Below are 21478 nucleotides of genomic sequence, written 5' to 3'. Positions count from 1 at the left end.
TGTAGATATACCACATTATGTTTATCCACTCATCATTTAGTGGATATGTGGGTTGTTTCCCTTTAGGGCTGATATGAATAGGGCTGCTATGAATGTTCCTGTATAAGCTTCTTTTAAAAACTAAGTTTATTTATGGATGGTTGTGCTGGGTCTTTGTTGCTGTGTGTGGGGTTTCTCTAGGTGGGGCGAGCCAGGGCCACTCTTCATCCCAGTGCAGGGGCTTCTCCCTGCGGTAGCTTCTCTTGGTGGAGAGCAGGGGCTCTAGAGGGCAGGTTCAGTAGCTGTGCTGCATGGGCTGTGTTGCTCTACAGCATGTGGAATCTTCCTGGACCGGGGATTGAACGCATGTCTCTTGCATTGCAAGGCAAATTCTTAACTACTGGACCACCAGGGAAGTCCCCTGGATAAGTTTTTATTTAAACACTTGTTTCAGGGACCTATCTGTTGACCCAGTAGCTAAGACTGTGCTTCCAAAGCAGGGGGTCCAGGGGGCCTGAGTTTCACCCTTGATCAGGGAATTAGATTCCATGTGCTACAACTGGAAAAAAAAAAAAAAAGATCCTGCCTGCCTCAACTAAGACCTGGTGCAGCCAAATAAATAACACTTGTTTCCAATTCTTTTGGGTACATACCAAGAGTGGAACTGTTGGGTTATTTTGTAATTCTGTTTAACTTTTTGAGGAATCCCCAATTTTTTTTTCACAGTGGCTATACCATTTTACATTCCCACCAGTAGCATATGAGGGTTTCAATTTCCCCACTTTCTTGCCAACATTAGTCATCTTCTGTGTTGCTTTTGTTTTTTTAATTATGGTCATCCTAAGTAGATGTGAAGTGAGTCAACTTGCATTTCCCTAATGACTAATGATATTAGTTATTATTGGGGTATTTGGTTTGGACACTTTCTTTCTAGCAACTAAACCATCCAAGGAATGCTGGTGCTTCTGGTGAAGGTAGTAATTGAAGCAGATAAAAGTTTAACTGGTGCCTGGGTAAAAATTTGAGTCTGTACCTAGGCAAGTCATAGATCCAATGTATTCAAATAGATTATCATAAGCCTGGTGATGCTCTTGCTTGTCATAGCAAATGTCATTTCAAGCCATTATGACCATTTTGGAAGGGTTATGGACTGAAGTACAACTCAGATCCACACAGCTTGCTTATAATAATGTCCTAACTCCCTGTGAAGATGAAAGACACGTGTTTGTGTTCCTTAAGCTAATGCATAGAATCACTCTGGACCACTGTTCTTTGTTTCTCTTTTTAAAAAATAAATGGGCTTCCCTGGTGGCTCAGACAGTAAAGAATCTGCCTGCAATGCAGGAAACCTAGCTTCGATCCCTGGGTTGTGAAGATCCCTTGGAAAAGGGAATGGCTACCCACTTCAGTATTCTTGCCTGGAGAATTCCATAGACAGAGGAGCCTGGCCAGATATAGTCCCTGGGATCCCAAAGAGTTGGACACCACTAAGTGACTAAGGCCAGAGAAGGCAATGGCACCCCACTCCAGTACTCTTGCCTGGAAAATCCCATGGATGGAGGAGCCTGGTGGGCTACAGTCCATGGGGTTGCTAAGAGTCGGACAAGACTCAGTGACTTCACTTTCACTTTTCACTTTCCTGCATTGGAGAAGGCAATGGCAACCCACTCCAGTGTTCTTGCCTGGAGAATCCCAGGGACGGGGGAGACTGGTGGGCTGCTGTCTATGGGGTCGCACAGAGTCGGACACGACTGAATCGACTTAGCAGCAGCAGCAGCAAGCGACTAAGGCAATGCCAAAGAATGCTCAAACTACCACACAATTGCACTCATCTCACATGCTAGTAAAGTAATGCTCAAAATTCTCCAAGCCAGGCTTCAGCAATATGTGAACCATGAACTTCCTGACGTTCAAGCTGGTTTTAGAAAAGGCAGAGGAACCAGAGATCAAATTGCCAACATCCGCTGGATCATGGAAAAAGCAAGAGAGTTCCAGAAAAACATCTATTTCTGCTTTATTGACTACACCAAAGCCTTTGATGTGTGGATCAAAACAAACTGTGGAAAATTCTGAAAGAGATGGGAATACCAGACCACCTGACCTGCCTCTTGAGAAATCGTATGCAGGTCAGGAAGCAACAGTTAGAACTGGACATGGAACAACAGACTGGTTCCAAATAGGAAAAGGAGTACATCAAGGCTGTATATTGTCACCCTGCTTATTTAACTTCTATGCAGAGTACATCATGAGAAACACTGGGCTGGAGGAAGCACAAGCTGGAATCAAGATTGCTAGGAGAAATATCAATAACCTCAGATACGCAGATGACACCACCCTTATGGCAGAAAGTGAAGAGGAACTAAAAAGCCTCTTGATGAAAGTGAAAGTGGAGAGTCAAAAAGTTGGCTTAAAGCTCAACATTCAGAAAACAAAGATCATGGCATCCGGTCCCATCACTTCATGGGAAATAGATGGGGAAACAGTGGAAACAGTGTCAGACTTTATTTTTGGGGGCTCCAAAATCACTGCAGATGGTGATTGCAGCCATGAAATTAAAAGATGCTTACTCCTTGGAAGGAAAGTTATGACCAACCTAGATAGCATATTCAAAATCAGAGACATTACTTTGTCAACAAAGGTCTGTCTAGTCAAGGCTATGGTTTTTCCAGTGGTCATGTATGGATGTGAGAGTTGGACCTGAAGAAGGCTGAGCGCCGAAGAATTGATGCTTTTGAACTGTGGTGTTGGAGAAGACTCTTGAGAGTCCCTTGGACTGCAAGGAGATCCAACCAGTCCATTCTGAAGGAGATCAGCCCTGGGATTTCTTTGGAAGGAATGATGCTAAGGCTGAAACTCCAGAACTTTGGCCACCTCATGCAAAGAGCTGACTCATTGGAAAAGACTCTGATGCTGGGAGGGAGTGGGGGCAGGAGGAGAAGGGGACGACAGAGGATGAGATGGCTGGATGGCATCACTGACTCGATGGACGTGAGTCTGAGTGAACTCCAGGAGTTGGCGATGGCCAGGGAGGCCTGGTGTGCTGCAATTCATGGGGTCGCAAAGAGTCAGGCACGACTGAGCGACTGAACTGAACTGAAGCGACTAACGCAATGCATAGAAAAATTGCACTAAGACACAGTTTGGACCACTGTTTTTATTTCTTTTTTTTTTTTTTAATAATACACTCAGATGATTCAAAAGCGAAATAACTTAAAAATGCATAGCCTTAAAAGACTTACTATTGGGAATTTCCTTGTGGTCCAGTAGTTAGGAATGTGTGATCCCTAGTCAGGGAACTACAACCTGCATGCTTCACAGTGCAGCACCCCCACCCCCCAAAAAAAGGACTCATTCCCACCTTATGCCCATCCATCCCAGTTCCCCCTTCAATAAGTATCTGCTTTCCTTTGGTGTCTGTGTGTGTTTCCTTATGTAAATACAAACAGAAACCATATATGTTCTGGGAGCATAAAATACATACTATTTTGTACTTTTTCTTCATTTATTTCTGTCTCAGAGATATTTTCACATTAATGTTACAATATACGATATATGTTTTTCCATAGAGCATATTATCAACCTTTGGGATTTTTATTAGTATGATGGTTGAAAATGGTATTTCACTGTAGCTTTAATCTTTATTTCTTTTTATTAGTAATGAATGTGTCTGTCTCTTTGTATATTAAAGGGTGCTTGATTCCCTTTTCAGAGATCTGTTTATATTTTTTCCATTTTTCTACTGGGTTGTTGGCCTTTTCTTAATAATTTCTAGGAGGTCTATGAATATTACTGATATTTTCACTATGCCCATGACCTGAACTGTTAAATACTCTTGTTCAGTTTGTCAATTGCCTTCTGACTTTACTTATAATGACTTTTGCCTTGCTAATTTTACCCATACTACTTTTTAAAAACCTTGTTATTTTGTGTTGGAGTATAGCCGATGACGGAGAAGGCAATGGCACCCCACTCCAGTACTCTTGCCTGGAAAATCCCATGGGCAGAGGAGCCTGGTAGGCTGCAGTCCATGGGGTTGCTAAGACACGACTGAGCGACTTCACTTTCACTTTTCACTTTCATGCATTGGAGAAGGAAATGGCAACCCACTCCAGTGTTCTTGCCTGGAGAATCCCAGGGACGGGGGAGCCTGGTGGGCTGCCGTCCATGGGGTCGCACAGAGTCAGACACGACTGAAGCCGCTTAGCAGCAGCACAGTCGATGAACAGCTTTGTCATAGTTGCAGGTGGCCAGTAAAGGAACTCAGTCATACATACACATGTATCCATTCTCCCCTACATCCATGCTACTTTTATATTTATAATTAGAATGCAGGAGGAGGAGCCAGGAAGAAGACTGAGAAGGAACAGCTGGTTAAGGAATCTAGAGAACCCTTCAAGAAGACAGGGTTTTCTAAAGGGTCAAATGATACTAAAAACAAAACAAAATCCAAGACAAGGCCATAGAAATGAACATCGCATTTGGCAAAAGGGGAGCAATTTTAGAAGTAGAGATGAACACTTCGATGGAGCAAGTGAGTGAGGAAGGACAACGGAGAGAACTTGGAAAAAGTGTTGTTCTGAGGTGGGGCAGAGAAATGTGGTAGCAGATGGGGATACAGGTTCAAGGAAGGATGTTTTAGTGGGAGATGCTATACTAGAGAGCATTTGTAGGCTGATAAAAATGGAAGAAATGATCCAGTGGTGAGAAAAAAAAAAAGCCAAGGATGCAGAGGAAACAGAGGGAATACTTTTAAGAGTGAGGCCCTTCAGAAGGGCAAGAAGGGGTGGGATTCAGGCCTATATAGAGGACATGCTTCATCCATCGTGAGCGTGGGCTCAGCTGGGAAAGTGGGAGGTGTGGTCGAGGGTATGATGATGGAGGAGTTCCTGCTTGACTGCTCTTGTTTTCTCATGAGTATGTCGTGAAGGCAAGCTGAGAGGCCTCTATAAAAAAAAAAGAAAAAGTGGGAAATCAATGTGTTAGGATGTGGGAAAGGAAACATATGTGGGAAGGTTGCTGCAGGGCTGAGTGCCCATTTGAAATTTATGGTGAGAATTTCAAGGGAGGCCAGGGAGCACGGTTGTAGTTTCATCTCCAGCCCCTTATTCAAGCAAGGCCTGGAGTGGGAAGTTAGTACGGGGTCAGGATGGTGTCAGGCAAAACCAGTGGAGGGGGAGGGAGCGAGGGAGAAGGGGAGCAGCAAAGGAGCAATTATAGTAATGAACACGGAATAGGAGATGAATGAAGAGGAAGTAAGGGTAGTAAAGGGAAGATGGTTAGTAAAACAGAAGGTGGTAAAAAAAAAATCAGAGGTCTCAATAAGACTGAAGAGATCAGTTCAGTTCAGTTGCTCAGTCACATCTGACTCTTTGCGACCCCATGGACTGCAACACTCCAGGCCTCCCTGTCCATCACCAACTCCCAGGGTTTACTCAAACTCATGTCCATTGAGTCGGTGATGCCATCCAACCATCTCGTCATTCCCTTTTCCTCCCACCCTCAATCTTTACCAGCATCAGGGTCTTTTCAAATGAGTCAGTTCTTCGAACCAGGCGGCCAAAGTATTGGAGTTTCAGCCTCAGCATCAGTCCTTCCAATGAATATTTAGGACAGATTTCCTTTAGGATGGACTGGTTGAATCTCCTTGTTGTCCAAGGGACTCTCAGGAGTCTTCTCCAATACCACAGGTCAAAAGCATCAATTCTTCGGCACTCAGCTTTCTTTATAGTCCAACTCTCACATCCACACATGACTACTGGAAAAACCATAGCTTTGACTAAACAGACCTTTGTTGGCAAAGTAATGTCTTTGCTTTTTAATATGCTGTCTAGGTTGGTCATAACTTTTCTTCCAAGGAGCAAGCATCTTTTAATTTCATGGCTGCAGTCACCATTCATCTGCAGTGATTTTGGAGCCCCCAAAATAAAGTCTGTCACTGTTTCCCCATCTATTTGCCATGAAGCGATGGGACCAGATGCCATGATCTTAGTTTCCTGAATGTTGAGTTTTAAGCCAACTTTTTCACTCTCCACTTTCACCTTCATCAAGAGGCTTTTTAGTTCCTCTTCACTTTCTGCCATAAGGGTGGTGTCATCTGCATATCTGAGGTTATTGATATTTCTCCCAGCAATCTTGATTCCAGCATGTGCTTCATCCAGCCCAGCATTTCTCATGATGTACTATGCATATAAGTTAAATAAGTAAGGTGACAATATACAGCCTTGACACATACTCCTTTTCCTATTTGGAAGCAGTCTGTTGTTCCATGTCCAGTTCTAACTGTTGCTTCCTGACCTGCATACAGATTTCTTAGGAGGCAGGTCAGGTGGTCTGGTATTCCCATCTCTTGAAGAATTTTCCACAGTTTGTTGTAATCTGCACAGTCAAAGGCTTTGGCATAGTCAATTAAGCAAAAGTAGATATATTTCTGGAACTGTTTTGCTTTTTCGATGATCCAATGGATGTTGGCAATTTGATCTCTGGTTCCTCTGCCTTTTCTAAAACCAGCTTGAACATCTGGAAGTTCACGGTTCACATACTGTTGAAGTTCCCCTACCAGGGATGGAAACTGTGCCCCCTGCAATGGAAGTGCAGAGGTGGGTTTTTTTTTTAGGGACTTTAATTTTATTTATTTTTGACTGTGCTGGATCTTCCTCGCTGTGTGAGGGCTTTCTCTAGTCATGGCGAAATGGGGCTACTCTTTGTTATGGTGTGTGGACTTCTCCACGTGGTGGCTTCTCCTGATGCCAATCACAATCTCTAGAACTCAGGCGAGGCAGTTGTGGCACATAAGCTTAGTTGCTCTCCAGTATGTGGAATCTTCCCAAACTAGGGATGGAATCTGTGTCCCCTGCATTAGAAGGCAGACTCTTTACCACTGGGCCACTAGGGAAGTCCCAGGAAATTGCACTTGAGGAGGTTAGGAGCTGAGATTCCAAGATGTTGGATAACACCTCTGGGCAGAACCAAAGGATTGGCATTTAGATTATATGCAATAGGAAAATCTTATGGGAATATTCTGGATGAAAGTGTAAATAAAAATAGATTTTTTGAATAAGCAACTTGTTTTACTTAGACACAGATTTAAATGGTGGGAACTATGGAGATGTGTACTTAAGTGGGTTAGGAAAATTATATACTATGAGGTTATTTTGGGGGGAACAGAGGGTGGAGTGACTTCATGATAATTCATGTTTGGTATAAGCCTGTTAGGGGAAAAACGCTGAAAGATCTTGGCCCGTCAAGGTCTCAACTCACATTATTTTGGTCACAAATTACACAACTTTCTTGTTTGTTTGCTGGGCAAGCTCTGCACACGTGTTTACAATCTGGTTAAAGAATCAGCCTTTACAATGACGTTATTAAACATGCGAGTACACAATGGTGGCCATAGTAACAGCAGGGAGGGTCTGGAGTCTGACGCTCTCAAACTCAGTTTCCTCAGCAACATCGGAGGAGGGTGGTGAAGACTTTGGGAAAGACCATTTTCTCATGCACGCTCACAGCAAATAAAAACACGCAGCTAGAGAATGTTCACAGCGTTGGTGTGACCTTCCCTGTCCTCCTGGCAGGCAGTCATACTGGTGGACATCCAAGACGCTCTGCTCTTTGGCTGAGTGATTTCTGTGACCACGTCAAGACGCCATCGACAACCAACAAGCGAGGCTCTGAGGATCTGTGAAACTTGTCAAGGCCCTCAGCTTCCCTATTTAAAAGAGGAATTCAATGCATTCCTGGTCAGGAGGAGAGTCGGAACTGAAACTTGCCAAAAAGAATTGAAACTTGGCTGTAGTATCATTCAGGGTCTAGTCAGAAACATAAAAACCATACCACTTTAAAAATAATATTTGTTTTTATTTATTTCTTTGACCGTGCTAGGTCTTAGTTGCAGCATGTGGGATCTACTTCCCTGACCAGGGATCGAACCCCTGGCCCCCTGCTTTGGGAGCATGGAGCCTTAGCCACTGGACCACCAGGGAAATCCCCCTACCAGTTCTTTTTAACAGAGGGAACTTGTTATAAGGACTGCAAAGGCCAAAGAAAGAATTTGGGAAACATAGATGTGGCAACAGGAGGAAGGTCTCAGATGGGTGGTGGTTAACAAAGGCAAGAGGTGGGAGTTCCAGGAATCCAGAAGCCTAGAGGAGGTGGAGGAACTCAGGAAGGAGAGGAAGGAGTCCAGTTAGAGTAAGAGGGGGGTGGGGGGTGGGGTGGGGGGTGGTGGCTGCAAACCCAAACTTCAGTTGCCGCCATGACACTCAGGGGAGGAAGCAAACTGTAAGAAGCAAATCCCTTTTTTCTCTTCCTGCCTCAAAGGTTTCCTCTAGCACTCCCTACTGGTAGAACCTAACAAGGTGACAGCTGGTTTGCAGGAGTGCAGCCTCAGCAGCTGTAAGAAAGGAATACAAGTTTCTATTGTGGGACTATCACAAACAATGCTGCTATGAGCATTATTATTATTTTTTTAATTTCCTTATTCATTTATTTTGCTGTGCCAGGTCTTAGTTGTAGCATGCAGGATCTTTAATCACAGCATGCAAACTCTTAGTTGCATTCCCCAACCAGGGACTGGACCTGGGCCCCCTGCATTGAGAGCATGACGTCTTAGCCACTGGACCACCAGGGAAACCCTGGCTATGAGCATTCTTATACAGCTTTGATGTCCTTTGTGCACTCATATTTTGGGGGTATATACCTAGATGTATACTTGCTGGACACAGGTATTAACCATTCTGGCAAATATGTAGTGGTATCTCATTATGATTTCAGTTTGCATGTTTCTAATTACTATTGGGAGGACTTCCCTGGTAGTCTAGTGGCTAAGACTCCTTGATCCCAAAGCAGGGGGCCAGGGTTCAATCCCTGGTGAGGGAACTAGATCTCACATGGTACAACAAAGACTTATATGCAGAATACATCATGAGAAACGCTGGGCTGGAAGAAGCACAAGCTGGAATCAAGATTGCCAGGAGATACATCAATAACCTCAGACATGCAGATGACACCACCCTTATGGCAGAAAGTGAAGAGGAACTAAAAAGCCTCTTGATGAAAGTGAAAGAGGAGAGTGAAAAAGTTGGCTTAAAGCTCAACATTTAGAAAACTAAGATCATGGCATCTGGTCCCATCAGTTCAATTCAGTCGAGTTGCTCAGTCGTGTCCGACTCTTTGCGACCCCATGAATCACAGCACGCCAGGCCTCCCTGTCCATCACCATCTCCCGGAGTTCACTCAAACTCACGTCCATTGAGTCGGTGATGCCATCCAGCCATCTCATCTTCTGTCGTCCCCTTCTCCTCCTGCCCCCAATCCTTCCCAGATCAGAGTCTTTTCCAATGAGTCAACTCTTCGCATGAGGTGGCCAAAGTACTGGAGTTTCAGCTTTAGCATCATTCCTTCCAAAGAACACCCAGGGCTGATCTCCTTCAGAATGGACTGGTTGGATCTCCTTGCAGTCCAAGGGACTCTCAAGAGTCTTCTCTAACACCACAGTTCAAAAGCATCCATTCTTCGGCGCTCAGCTTTCTTTACAGTCCAACTCTCGCATCATACATGACCACCGGAAAAACCATAGCCTTGACTAGATGGATGTTTGTTGGCAAAGTAATGTCTCTGCTTTTGAATATGCTATCTAGGTTGGTCATAACTTTTCTTCCAAGGAGTAAGCATCTTTTAATTTCATGGCTGGCTGCAGTCACCATCTGCAGTGATTTTGGAGCCCCCCAAAATAAAGTCTGACACTGTTTCCACTGTTTCCCCATCTATTTCCCATGAAGTGATGGGACCAGATGCCACGATCTTCATTTTCTGAATGTTGAGCTTTAAGCCAGCTTTTTCACTCTCCTCTTTCACTTTCATCAAGAGGCTTTTTAGTTCCTCTTCACTTTCTGCCATAAGGGTGGGGATGTACTCTGCATATAAGTTAAATAAGCAGGGTGACAATATACAGCCTTGACGGACTCCTTTTCCTGTTTGGAACCAGTCTGTTGTTCCTGGTCCCATCACTTCATGGGAAATAGATGGGGAAACAGTGTCAGACTTTATTTTTTGGGGCTCCAAAATCACTGCAGATGGTGATTGCAGCCATGAAATTAAAAGATGCTTACTCCTTGGAAGGAAAGTTATGACCAACCTAGATAGCATATTCAAAAGCAGAGACATTACTTTGCCAACAAAGGTTCGTCTAGTCAAGGCTATGGTTTTTCCAGTAGTCATGTATGGATGTGAGACTTGGACTGTGAAGAAAGCTGAGCGCCAAAGCACTGATGATTTTGAACTGTGGTGTTGGAGAAGACTCTTGAGAGTCCCTTGGACTGCAAGGAGATCCAACCAGTCCATTCTAAAGGAGATCAGCCCTGGGTGTTCTTTGGAAGGAATGATGCTAAAGCTGAAACTCCAGTACTTTGGCCACCTCATGCGAAGTGTTGATTCATTGGAAGAGACTCTGATGCTGGGAGGAATTGGGGGCAGGAGGAGAAGGGGACGACAGAAGATGAGATGGCTGGATGGCATCACTGACTCGATGGACGTGAGTCTGAGTGAACTCTGGGAGTTGGTGATGGACAGGGAGGCCTGGCGTGCTGCAATTCATGGGGTCGCAAAGAGTCAGACATACCTGAGCGACTGAACTGAGCTGAACTGAACTGAATTACTATTGAGGTTACACATCTTCAGTCACTTGGGTATCCTCTTTAGAAAGGTTTCTGATCATCTCTAGACCATTTACAATTGGGTGGTCAGTCTTTTTCTTATTGTACTAGAGGATTTTTCAGTAAAAGTTCTTGATACAATTCTTCTAATCCTATATATTGCAAATATTCTCTCCCAGTCTGTGAACTTGCCTTTTTCACTCTCAGAGGCATCTTAAGACAAACAGATGTTCCTAATTTCATGTAGCATAATGCATCAATTTTTCCTTTAGAGTTAGTGCTGTCTGTGTCTTTTTAAAGGACATTCTTATTCTAAGGTGATGAAAATGCTCTCTGATATTCTTCTTTTCTCTGTTTTCTGTCTCTTTGTCCATATATACTGAATTCTAGTTATTTCTTCAGATCTGTTCCTATTAGTTCCATTTTCAGCAGTTTTGAATCATCTACTGGATTTCTAATTAAAATATTATATTTTTAATTTATAGAAATTCTATATTTTCCTCCAGTTCTGCCTGGTCATGTTTGCCAGCCTCATGTTCCTGCTTTGTCTTTTCAAAATCCTCTTTATTTCTTTATACATAACGTAAACATGTCTAACGTGCATTCTGCACCTGAATATCACAGTAGCTGTGGCCACTGCAAGTGTGGTCCTACCACTTACAAGTTCAGGGCTTCTGCTCTCACTGCTTATGGCTCCGTGTTTCCTTCTGATTTTTATAATTGTTTGCTATGAGCTCACGTTTTTACCCATGGAACTCCTTCAGAGCCTGATTTAAAGTATGTTCTTCCAGAAAAGAATTGTACTTTCTTGTGCTTAGAAATACTTCTAAATTGAAATCACTTAAAATAGGGGTTTTTGGTTTCTCCCCCCAAATTTTAAGGGTTTGGAAATCTGTGGGAGACTCTCTCCCCCACTTCTACCCCAAGTCCAGTCCTATTTGGGCATGTATTCTTATCTCTCTTTTACTCACAAAGGATGTTGGCATTTGGGGATCCCAGGTTGATCACAGAGTCCTTGATCCAACTTCACACTTTGTATGGCCCCTGGGCTTTTGTCTCTCGTCCCTAGATTTGGCCTCTTAAAACCAGGAGCCTGCATATACCATCAGGGCTACCCTGGCTTCAGTGCTGGCCTACCAATTTTGGTTTTATACTTTGTTATTCCTTTCCCTCACTTTTCTGCCAGCCCAGCAATGCATTTTTAAACATTAAAAAATTTTTATCCATCATTCTGCGTGTTCTGTACCAGAAGGGATTTCCTGCACATTAGTCTACCATAATGTCAGCAATAGAAGCCCAATAATGTTTCTTAGAAAATATGGCACTCATGCAGGAGTCCCATAAAGCATATAATTTCTTTTCAGCAGTCAGTTAAGGATTTTTTACAAGCCCAAGTTTTCTCTCTCCTGATGTGTTTCTTCATATTCACTTAGGGTATCTCAGGAGAAATTCCTTCTGTAAATGCATGGTTGCCATAACTGAGAACAAATTGAATGAAAGCTCCCTAAGTATAGCAGTTATTGCACCAGGTAATGAGATGATCATCCAGGACCATATTAAGTTGGGAAAAACACTAAAAGCTATGGAAGAACTGATCAACCCAAATAATACCCTCCTGTCAAGATCAGAGCCATCTTCTTTCACAATTTTTCAATTTACAAAGAGCTTGGAGTTGTTTAAAATAGATGAGCTTCCTGTCTTGAGATGTAAATTTAAGTGGAGAAGTTCTGGTAAAGAAGCCAGCGGGTGGCTTCTGAACAATTCAAGTTCTGGCTTTATACAAAGATCATCCTTGAAATGCTTTAAAGAAAAAAAATTCTCTAGTAAAGGTGTGGTGGGCAGAAAGCCCAGCCAATCTTTGTGTCTCCTTAAGCCAGAAAAGACATTTTTCTCCTTCCTAAAAGAGCTTTAGGAGGACCAACTTAGGATTTTTACTGTTCCTGGGAGGCTGTGGATGGCTCTGGCTTCTTCTTCTTTTTTTTTTTTTTGGCTTCTTTTAATATGCAGGAGACTGGCTGCTTTTCATTCTAGGTCTTAAATAAGCTTGGTGTTAATAACATATCCCATCACTTCACTGGTAGTGTTTTTAACAGTTGGTTTCTTAAGAGGATTTGCAATATAAGGTTCTCTTCTAAAAGTGCCGCTGCCTTTCAAAAAGGGCTATCCAGTCTTCTCGCCCAACGCCCACCCCATGGCTCACATGTAACAGGAGCCCCATAAAAAGCTGTTAACTTTGGGCCCTGTTAGTCATCAAAATACAACCTAGGATTTCACAATTTTTTAGTAACACTTTTTAAAATCTCATGTGGAGCTCCACCTTTCAAAGGCGCCAGGAAATATTCATTTTTGTAGGAACATACGAGAGGCCTGCCTGTCTGGGTTACTGACATATTTTATGACAACTTTCTGAGAGCAAAACAGGTCTGCCTTGGTCTGTCCTGTCCAGGGAAATGATGTTGGCAGCGTGTTGTTGCCAACAGATACCTGGTAAGACTGGTCAAGAAAGAACCTCCTTGGCCCGTTGGTGAAGTATCACCACATGTTTGAAGCACATTAAACCAGCCCTGGTGGGTGAAGGAAGAGGAGCTTTGCTGATCAGCACTTGCCACATCTGGCTGCCTTCCCAGCGTCAGGGCCAATGGCCTTTTGTGATGAGACATAGCCCTTCTCTGCAGGCTTGGCATGAACCCACACTTTGGGGATTAGAGCTGAGCTTTACTTCAGTTTCTGCTTCATGCTACTACCCTCATTCTCAGAGCACAGCACACCTTGACAGTTTTATATTCACATGGCTCCCTCTCTAAGCCCTATTCAAAGTTTGCATTTGTAGAGAGAGTGTACCTGTATTTTCTCCAAGACTCTGCTTGCCACCATGCAGTCAGCGGTGGTTTCTGGGATGTGTGACACAGAACCTATTTTCATCCAACTTGGACCCAACCCAGAGGTTTTGACCCACTGAAACCTTGATAGACCTGCTGGTATTTAGGCCAACCTGATTTACTCAACTTATTTTTCTCCTTCCAGCCTCCTTAATGTGGAGGAGTGTTCCTAATCTGAAAATTTGTTATTTTCTTACAGGCTAAAAAACACCCAGCTTCTCATAGCTTCATAGCTTTTCCCCGTCATAGCTTCTCAGCTAATTCAATGGTCCTAGTTTCTGCTCTGTCCCCATGATCTCCCTGGTGGCTGCTGGCTTTTCCTCCATCTTTCCAGAGAAGATGAGCAGAGGGATGCTGAGGGGCAGCAGAGAAAAGGAGGCCATGGCTGTGCCTGAGGAAGGCCCGACCCAGCCGGGGATCAGCCCCACCTTCATCCTCCAGGAGACCTCACTGTGATCTTGACTCGGGACCCTCTGTCCACATTCTGCCAGGCACACCCTGCCCCCCATTACCTCAAGCCCCTTGTCTTGAAGGCCAGGACTGAATCACTGTGTCTGCCCCAGGCAGAAGGTAGAGTTGTCACATACAGGGTCAGGAGGATGAAGTGAGAGCTTTTCTTGACCATTGCCAATCTATTCTAGAGTAGAGATTCTAAGAATTTTTGGTCTTAGGATCCCATTACATTCTTTAAAACGTAGGACTCTGAGAAGCTTTTGCTGTGGGTAATTTCTATTGATATTTATCATATTAGAAATTAAAATAGACTTAAATATTTATTTAAAAATAACATCAATTAACCCACTATATGTGACTATACATACCATTTTTATGAAAAAGAATTATGTTCTGTATTGGAAAATATTTAATGAGAAGAGGGGCATTGTTTTACATTTTTGCAAATATCTTTAATGTCTATTGTAATTGAGAGCTGGATTCTCCTATCTGCTTCTACACTCCATCTGCTGTTGCAATATCCCATGTTGTTTGGCTTCTGGAAAATTCCATATACTCATGAGAGACTAGGAGTGAAAAAAGGCAAATCCCATCTTGTATTATGAAAATAATTTTGGCCACTTAGAGCATGGAATGGGTCTCAGGGACCCCCAGTGTTCCTAGACCAACACTTCACATATCTGTGATCAGGACCAAATTTTTTCTATAGAGGGCTAGAGTTCCTTCACAGGAACTCTAAATATTTTGGGCTTTTCTGTCTGTGGCAGCTATTCAACCCTGCCATTGTATCAGGAAAGTAGCCATAGATCGTATGTAAATAAATAGGTGTATCTGTTTTCCAATAACTTATTTACAAAATCTGGGCTTCCCAGATGGTGCCTGCCAATGCAGGAGACACAGGAGACTCAAGTTCAATCCCTGGGTTGGGAAGATCCCCTGAAGGAGGGCACGGCAACCCACTCCAGTATTCTTGCCTGGATAATCCCATGGACAGAGGAGTCTGACGGGCTACAGTCCATGGGGTCACAAAGAGTCAGACATGACTGAAGTGACTTAGCACAAAATCTGGGGCTGCATTTGGTTTGCAAGCCATAGATTGCCAACCTCTGCTCTCGAATACCAAAGTTGCAGGGGCCCTGGGTTTAGGGCTTGGGCCACACAAGGGAGAGGACATGCATCTTATCTATCAGGGCCATCTGACTCATCCTTGCCCGGCTCCGTCCAGAGGAAGAGAAAGGGAATTTCTCAGACAAGACTAGATTCTGTTTCTAATCACTTAGTTCTCAGTTCAGTGAAATCCGCAGTCTCCACCTTAATATTTAGGTATCCCTTGGCCAGCTCTGCTTTTCCCAAAGCTCATCTAAGCCACTGCCCTCTAACTTTGTTGCCCCTCAGAAAGCACAGGCATATCACACATCAGGCCCCAGGGAAGCCGTCCTGGCCATCAATGCCCCACCCCTACGGTGAGTGGGCACCTGGGGATGGGGCAGGAGGTAAAAGACCCCCCAGTGGACCAGCATCCTTCTCACTCCTGATCCAGGACACCTGAGTGTCATTTTGTTGTCTGGGCTCCTGTTTCCTTTTGGAGCTTCTTTCCCACATACCCTTTCCCCTAGGGTCTCCTAGTGAGAGGGTATTTTTCTTTCTCTGCTACAGAGGAAAAAGGGCCTACTCTTGGTTCTGGTTCATTTATGGGTCAAAGTTTCCAAGCTGACATCTCTTCTGGTTATTCCCATTCATCCCCTGGTCCTTTCCTTGGCAATGCCTGCCCTCTTGTACCCTTTTGCCTCCTGGTCTGGGCTGTGCTGGGTGCTGTCTGACTGGAGAAGGCTTTTGGAGCCCACAGGGCCTGTCTAGAGCACTAAGGAAAGCAGCTTTGCCTGGAAGGATCCCGAGACAGACTTAGCAACTCGTCATGATGGCACTTGCCCTCCCCAGCTCCCACCAGCTGCATCCCTCTCTGGCCCTCCTTGTCTTTTCTACCAGGGTAATGTGATCCTTCTGCCCACAAAAGATGTGACATTACAAGGCAAAGGCTGGATGTGAACTGGGTGGATGCAGCAAGCTCCAAACCCTGAGTTAGCAGAAGAAGCCCTATGCTATGGCAGATGGTGGGGGACAGGGACCCAACACACCCTCAAAGCCAGCTTTCCCAGCTTCATTCCCAGAGAGATGGTGTGCTACCAGCTCATGAAGAAATTCATCTGTTCCTCTTCCGATCATGCTCAAACTCAACAAGGAAGATACTGCTATTTGGCTTTAAAAATAGAACATTCAAGCTGGACTTTTATGGTCTTGTGAAGAACGCTGTGCTCGTGCCCACCCACACCTGGTCTCTGCCCTGCCTGGCCCCGTCCAGCTGCCCAAAGCGGCTCTGCACAAGCTCTCCGGGCCCCTCAGCGGAGACTCGGGAGATTTACGAGCCTGGCCTTGGCCGAGGCCTTCTCCCCATGGCTCCCAGCCCCGGTCCAGCTGCTCTCCCACGTCTCACGCTGCCTCGGCTGGGACGTTCTGTGTCTCCTTTCCTGCTTCCGCCCCAGTCTGCTGAGTCACTCCCTCAGCCCCCTTTCTCCCGCTGTTCTAGCCAGCCCTGTGGAGGAATAGCCACTCCGCACACCAGGGCTCAGGCTCCTGGATGCTCCCAGCCAGTCGGAATCTCATTTGCTCTCATGGTGGCAACAGCGGCTTCTGTCTAAGGCTATCCATCCCTTTTGGGACTCTAGTTGGCCTGGTCCCTGCCTTTCCACTCCAAGGCACTGAAGTTTAACAAAAAGGTGGTTCCTTCTCTGTCTGGGCTTTAGGTGTCTGATCTGAAGCCACACCTAATCTGGAAAGTTCCTTTCTGTATGTATAGACTCTGTGATCTTTCCTCAAACAACTTCTACAGGGCCAGAGATAAATTCCATCAGAGCACTATCTGATTTCTGGCACCCCATGGCAGGACAGGGAGAGAGCCTGGGAGGGCAGTGCCTGTGGGGAGGAGCTGGCCAGAGAGAGCTCATTCGAAGACAGACTGTGGAAATAACTCGTGAGCCAGTGAGGCCTTCAGCCAAAATCATGGAAGGAACCTAGTGAACCTGGGCCTATCTTGGAGGTTAGGTGTCTAATACAATGGCAGATTGTCATTATTATCCCCTGGAAAAGATACACATTCTCCTTCTAAGGTCCTTCAAGGATGTAATTGAGTCTTCATACATAAGGCTTTAAGGTGTTGGGATGAAATTTCAAACCAGGCAGCTAGGACCACGTACAGATTTCTCTGCATCCTGGAATGTGAGCAATGTAAGTTTTCTGGCTTAACCTGTAAATATAACTCATATCAAGAAAAGAGTGGAAGGCTGCAGGGCCCAGAGAGGGAGAAATAGTAGTGATGAGGGGCAGCTGGAGAGACCGTGATGCAGATACAAGACTCCTAAATTCCTCCCTGCCTCTGACATCAGGTGAGCATCTTGCAGTGCAAATAGCAAAGCACGTTCCCTTCTTCAGTGTCCCCTCTGTCTATATGACCCCGGCCCAGCTCTGTTTACACTCACAGCTGCCAAAAGCCAGTCTGGCCCCTGGTCTTCCCATCAGCCCCTGCAGCCTTTGCCAGCCTCGGCGGCTACCTCAGCCTCAGGTGCTACCTCTGTGCCATTGTCTTGCGATCTCCCAGGCTTTGTGGGAGGAACCTCAGGAGAGAAAAGCAAGGGACAATGCACGAATTCAACTTCCAACTCAATCAAACCCTTTCCTTGTAACTGCCACAAGGGAGCCCCTGGGGTGTCACCCGTGGGTGGCAAGCTGAGGCTCTATCTGCTCCTGGTCCTCCTGAGTACTCTCATCACAGAGGTGCCCACTGCTCTGCTGGGACCCAGAGCTGAGCCTGAATCAGATCCGATGGGTGAGAGACAGAATGAAGACAGGTGAGTCCTGGCAGAGAATCCAGGTCCCAAGGCTTGAGTCACAGTCCAGGAGAAGGGGGTGACTGTGACGATCACTTGTCACTGGGCGCTGGTGACAGTGGCCTGGTGGAAAGAAGGGCATCTGGCTCTCCAGAGACCTGGGGCCCAGCCTCTGCCTCCTTTGTTCTTTGGCCCGAGTTGGAGGCTGTGGTAGAGTCAAGGCCAGAGCACCCCAGGCCTCCAGCGTAGAGACGAGATCGCATTGGCCACTTCTGCAAGACACAGGGAGGGCACGAGAGTCAAGCTCACTAGCAAAGCCCCTTGTAGCCCTTGGCACCCAAAACTAGGCCTTCCCTAGCCTCCCTCCCTGGGACCACCCCCTCCCACCACCACAACTGCACTGTGACAGTGGTCCTGGGCTCACCACCACTCCTGGCCTCATGCCTTCTCCTGACCACCTGAGCCTGGCTGAGAGGCACAGGAGGAGCTGTCTGAGGAGAGCAATGGCCACAAGAGGAAACCACCCCCACCGTGGTGGGGAGGGAGGTGGGCAGCTGCCAAGGGCTGGGTTGTTGGGAGGGCGGCCGAGTGGGGCAGGGAGAGGCTCCTCCTGACACTGAACAGTCCTGGCTCCTTCTCTCGCCCCGCGCCCGCCCAAGTGCCTGTGGCCGCACACATCAGTGCTGCCCACTCTCTCTAAAAGCAGCAGGCCTCTCAGGCCTGTCAGTCCTTGCAGCAGGCACGTGGGCAGTCCCAGAAAATGCCAGGTTGACTCTGCCCTAAGATCTGCCCTCCTCTTGACAGCCCTCTAACCCAGTGGTTGAGGGCCCCTGCTCCTGGGTAGCTACCCCACCCCACCAAGCTGCCAGGGTTCGAGCCCTAGCCGGGCTCTCGTGTATTCATTTTTCAACATATGTATCCATCACTGACTTCATGCAATGGCCTCCCCTCAGCTAAGGAATGACAGTGCCACCCAGGGACTCTGCACCAGGTGCCACCACTGGCATTTCAGAGTGACCCCTTTTTGTTTCAAATTCTTGCATTTTAGCTGTATTTACATCAAAAAAAAAAAATATCTTAAGTCTCAAGACATTTCAGAACTAATGATGTTTAAGGGAGAGAGATGGTGACAAGTATCCTCCATAAAAATAAAGTTGCTATCCTCAGAGAGCAAAGATGACCCTTTATCACAGTTACACTCTGCAACTGGCAACTTACTCTGCACCCCCCACCCCACCTCCACCCCCGCAGCCTGCCTAGTGGCTATGAGCCCAGGGTCTAAAGTCAGACACTCTAGGGTTTAAACAGCATTCAGATACTTAACCTCCCTAAGCTTTGTTTTCCTTGTCTGTAAAGTAATTCTCAATTAAAAACAAACAAACAAACCTTCATATGGTTCCTGTGTGGATTAAAAGATGAAAATGCTCTAAAGCCCTTAGTCCAGCTCCTGGAATAACTTAACATAATGTTAACACAATGTTAACTGTTATTGCAATGATGATTATTATTAATCATACTTTTCCTTCATGATCTCATTTCATTCCCTGGAAGCGAAGTCAGACTCACATTATCTTCCTTTTTACGTATAATAAAATAGAAGTTCGGGAAAGGTAGGTGGCAGCCTGGTAAGTTCTGGATGCAGTATGCCCTCCTCCCTGATTTCCCAGCCCCTGCTGGTCCCCTGCCCAGCTGGGTGGCTTCCAAAGTGATGTTTTCTTAGGCCAACCCCTCCTGAGACAGAAGTCCAGAGGCCACCAAGGCCCTGTATGGTGGCATGAAGGCCCTGGAATCTAGGAATCTCCCTAAAGTGTGGTTTTCTTCCCCAGACCCCAGCCCTGGAAACTGCCCACTTCGCTCCTCGACCACTAAGTGCCCCAGAGTCTTGGGGCCTCTTAAGAATTTCCCTCCCCTTGGAGGAACCACATTCTCATGAAGTCATTTCTAATCATCATCCCCACTGCATCCCATGAGAAACACAGGGTCAGCCCAGTCCCAAGAGCCTGCCTCAGCTTCTTTCCCTCTGAGAGAGCAGGAAGCAGCTGGTCCCAATGTCAGCTCCGCCCAAGGGATGGGGGCTGAGTCCAGGGTTCCCCATCCCAAACCCCCTTCCCCAAGGCCCCGGGCCTGCGACCTACCTTGAGAGGGTGCAAATAGCGGAGTCCACGCAGGAAAGGCGGCCAGGAGGGGCCGGGCATCTCTTGTCCAAGCGTGCGGGTGAGGTGGGCTATGTAGCTGGTGGCCAGCACCAGCACGTCCAACTTGGACAACTTGGTGTCAGGTGGCACGGCCGGCAGGGTGGCCTGCAGGGCCAGGAAGGCCTGGCGCAGTGTCCTCACCCGGCTCCGCTCCCGCGCAGCGTTCTCAGGACTGGCCTCGCTCTGCACAGAGGACCCCCGTGAGTGGGTCTGACCGGACCCCCATCGCCCCGGGTGCTAAGTGTATCCTGGGGCAAGGTCTCCTGCCAGAGTAGTAGCAAGCCAATAGGCAGAGACTCAAGGGCCTCGTCCCCTCTTTGTCTGTTCTCTACCCAGCCCCACTTTACAGTGGAGGAAATGGAGAGAAGACCTTACCTGGGCTCAGAACTGTGAGTCCTGGCCTCTCCCATTCTCCACTGGGCCTCCCTTGGCTCTTGCTCCATTGACACCTAACTCTGAATCCTGCTTATCAGGATGCCCTGGGTCCACAGCAAGCACACAGCCCTGCCCTGCTCTGTAGGGCTGACCCTCGGCCCAGCCAGGTCCTGAGATGAGGACACGGCTGTGGTTAAGAGGAAAGGACAGCAAAGCCCGCTGGCCCTGCTGCTGATGGCTGCTCTGGGACCTTGGGAAGCACCTCACTCTTCTGGGTCTCAGTTTCCTCAAGAGAAGTCAGCTGGGCCAGCTCTCTGAGCCGCACTGTGGTGAAGGCTGTTCTGACTTGTCCCAACTACCCAAGCATGGAGCCCTGGAGCAGAAGTTGACCAGTGGCCCCTCTCTTGGGCAGGATATTAACCATGAATGAGACTCTGCCATCAGAGATGACATTGCAGCACCTCCCATGCCTGCCTCCCCCAGCTCCCTCTTCAGGCCCCGACTTTCTTACCCGACCCCGAGCCAGGCTCCTGGCCCTGGCTCCTCGAGGGTTCGGGGCTGTTCGGCTCCATCTTTGGTTGCTCCAGCTGGACTCTTCCCACAGGTCCTGCCCTCTCCTGCTCAGGCGGCTCCTCTTCCTCTCAGTGCCTGCTAACAACCTCGGTGTGGCCTTGGCCGGGCTCTGCCCCAGTCCTGGCATGGCCCGTGCCCCTCTGGCCTCCCTCTGTGACATGCCACACCCCTGAGGTGTGGTGGTGCAGCCTCCAGCTCCGGGATACAGTGCTCAAGGGAGCCCTTGGGCTCTCGCTAGCTGGGCAGGCTGGTCATCCAGCCAGCAACGTCTATATCTGAGGGAGCTGGCGCCAACTCAGTCCTGCTCGGTTCCTTGCTCTGGGAAAACCGCCCACCCGGCACAGCCCCCGCAAAAAGCCTCCTGACTGCCTCCCAACCGGCTGAGGGGTGGGGGTGCTGGGCGCGGGGAGTGGCCAAGCCCTGGGAGGAGGCCCCTGCCGAACAAGACAGGAGGACAGTGGGAAAGGAGCACCCTTCCCGAGCCCTGCCTGACG

At 47.0% G+C, this 21478-nt stretch overlaps 1 protein-coding gene across 2 annotated transcripts; it reads right to left on the bottom strand.

Moving 5' to 3' along the window:
- Positions 1-17117: 17117 nt before the first annotated feature.
- Positions 17118-21261, bottom strand: TCF23 (transcription factor 23). Of its 2 annotated transcripts, XM_086326007.1 has the most exons (4): positions 20923-21261; positions 19977-20219; positions 18095-18113; positions 17118-17999 (listed from the first exon to the last, which is right to left on the bottom strand). In XM_086326007.1, exons 1-4 carry the CDS (start codon positions 21142-21144, stop codon positions 17941-17943), a joined length of 543 nt encoding a protein of 180 aa, XP_086182133.1. In that variant the 5' UTR covers positions 21145-21261; the 3' UTR covers positions 17118-17940. The 2 variants fall into 2 exon arrangements, with proteins under 2 accessions (XP_086182133.1, XP_086182131.1); XM_086326005.1 differs by having other exon boundaries at positions 17118-18113.
- Between the last annotated feature and the right edge of the window lie 217 nt (positions 21262-21478).

Source organism: Bos grunniens, chromosome 11 (assembly GCF_055505025.1).
Source record: "Bos grunniens cultivar Pamir isolate PY7600 chromosome 11, Bosgru_T2T1.0, whole genome shotgun sequence".
Classification (NCBI taxonomy): Eukaryota; Metazoa; Chordata; class Mammalia; order Artiodactyla; family Bovidae; genus Bos; species Bos grunniens.
This window is presented reverse-complemented; position numbering and strand designations above follow the sequence as displayed.

Coding starts and splice junctions, on each gene's coding strand:
- TCF23 (XM_086326005.1), bottom strand. CDS start 21,144: ATGTCACAGAGGGAGGCCAGAGGGGCACGGGCCATGCCAGGACTGGGG. Junction 20,220..20,922: donor GGAGCCTGGCTCGGGGTCGG/GTAAGAAAGTCG, acceptor TCCTCTGTGCAG/AGCGAGGCCAGTCCTGAGAA. Junction 18,114..19,976: donor GCTATTTGCACCCTCTCAAG/GTAGGTCGCAGG, acceptor TGTGTCTTGCAG/AAGTGGCCAATGCGATCTCG.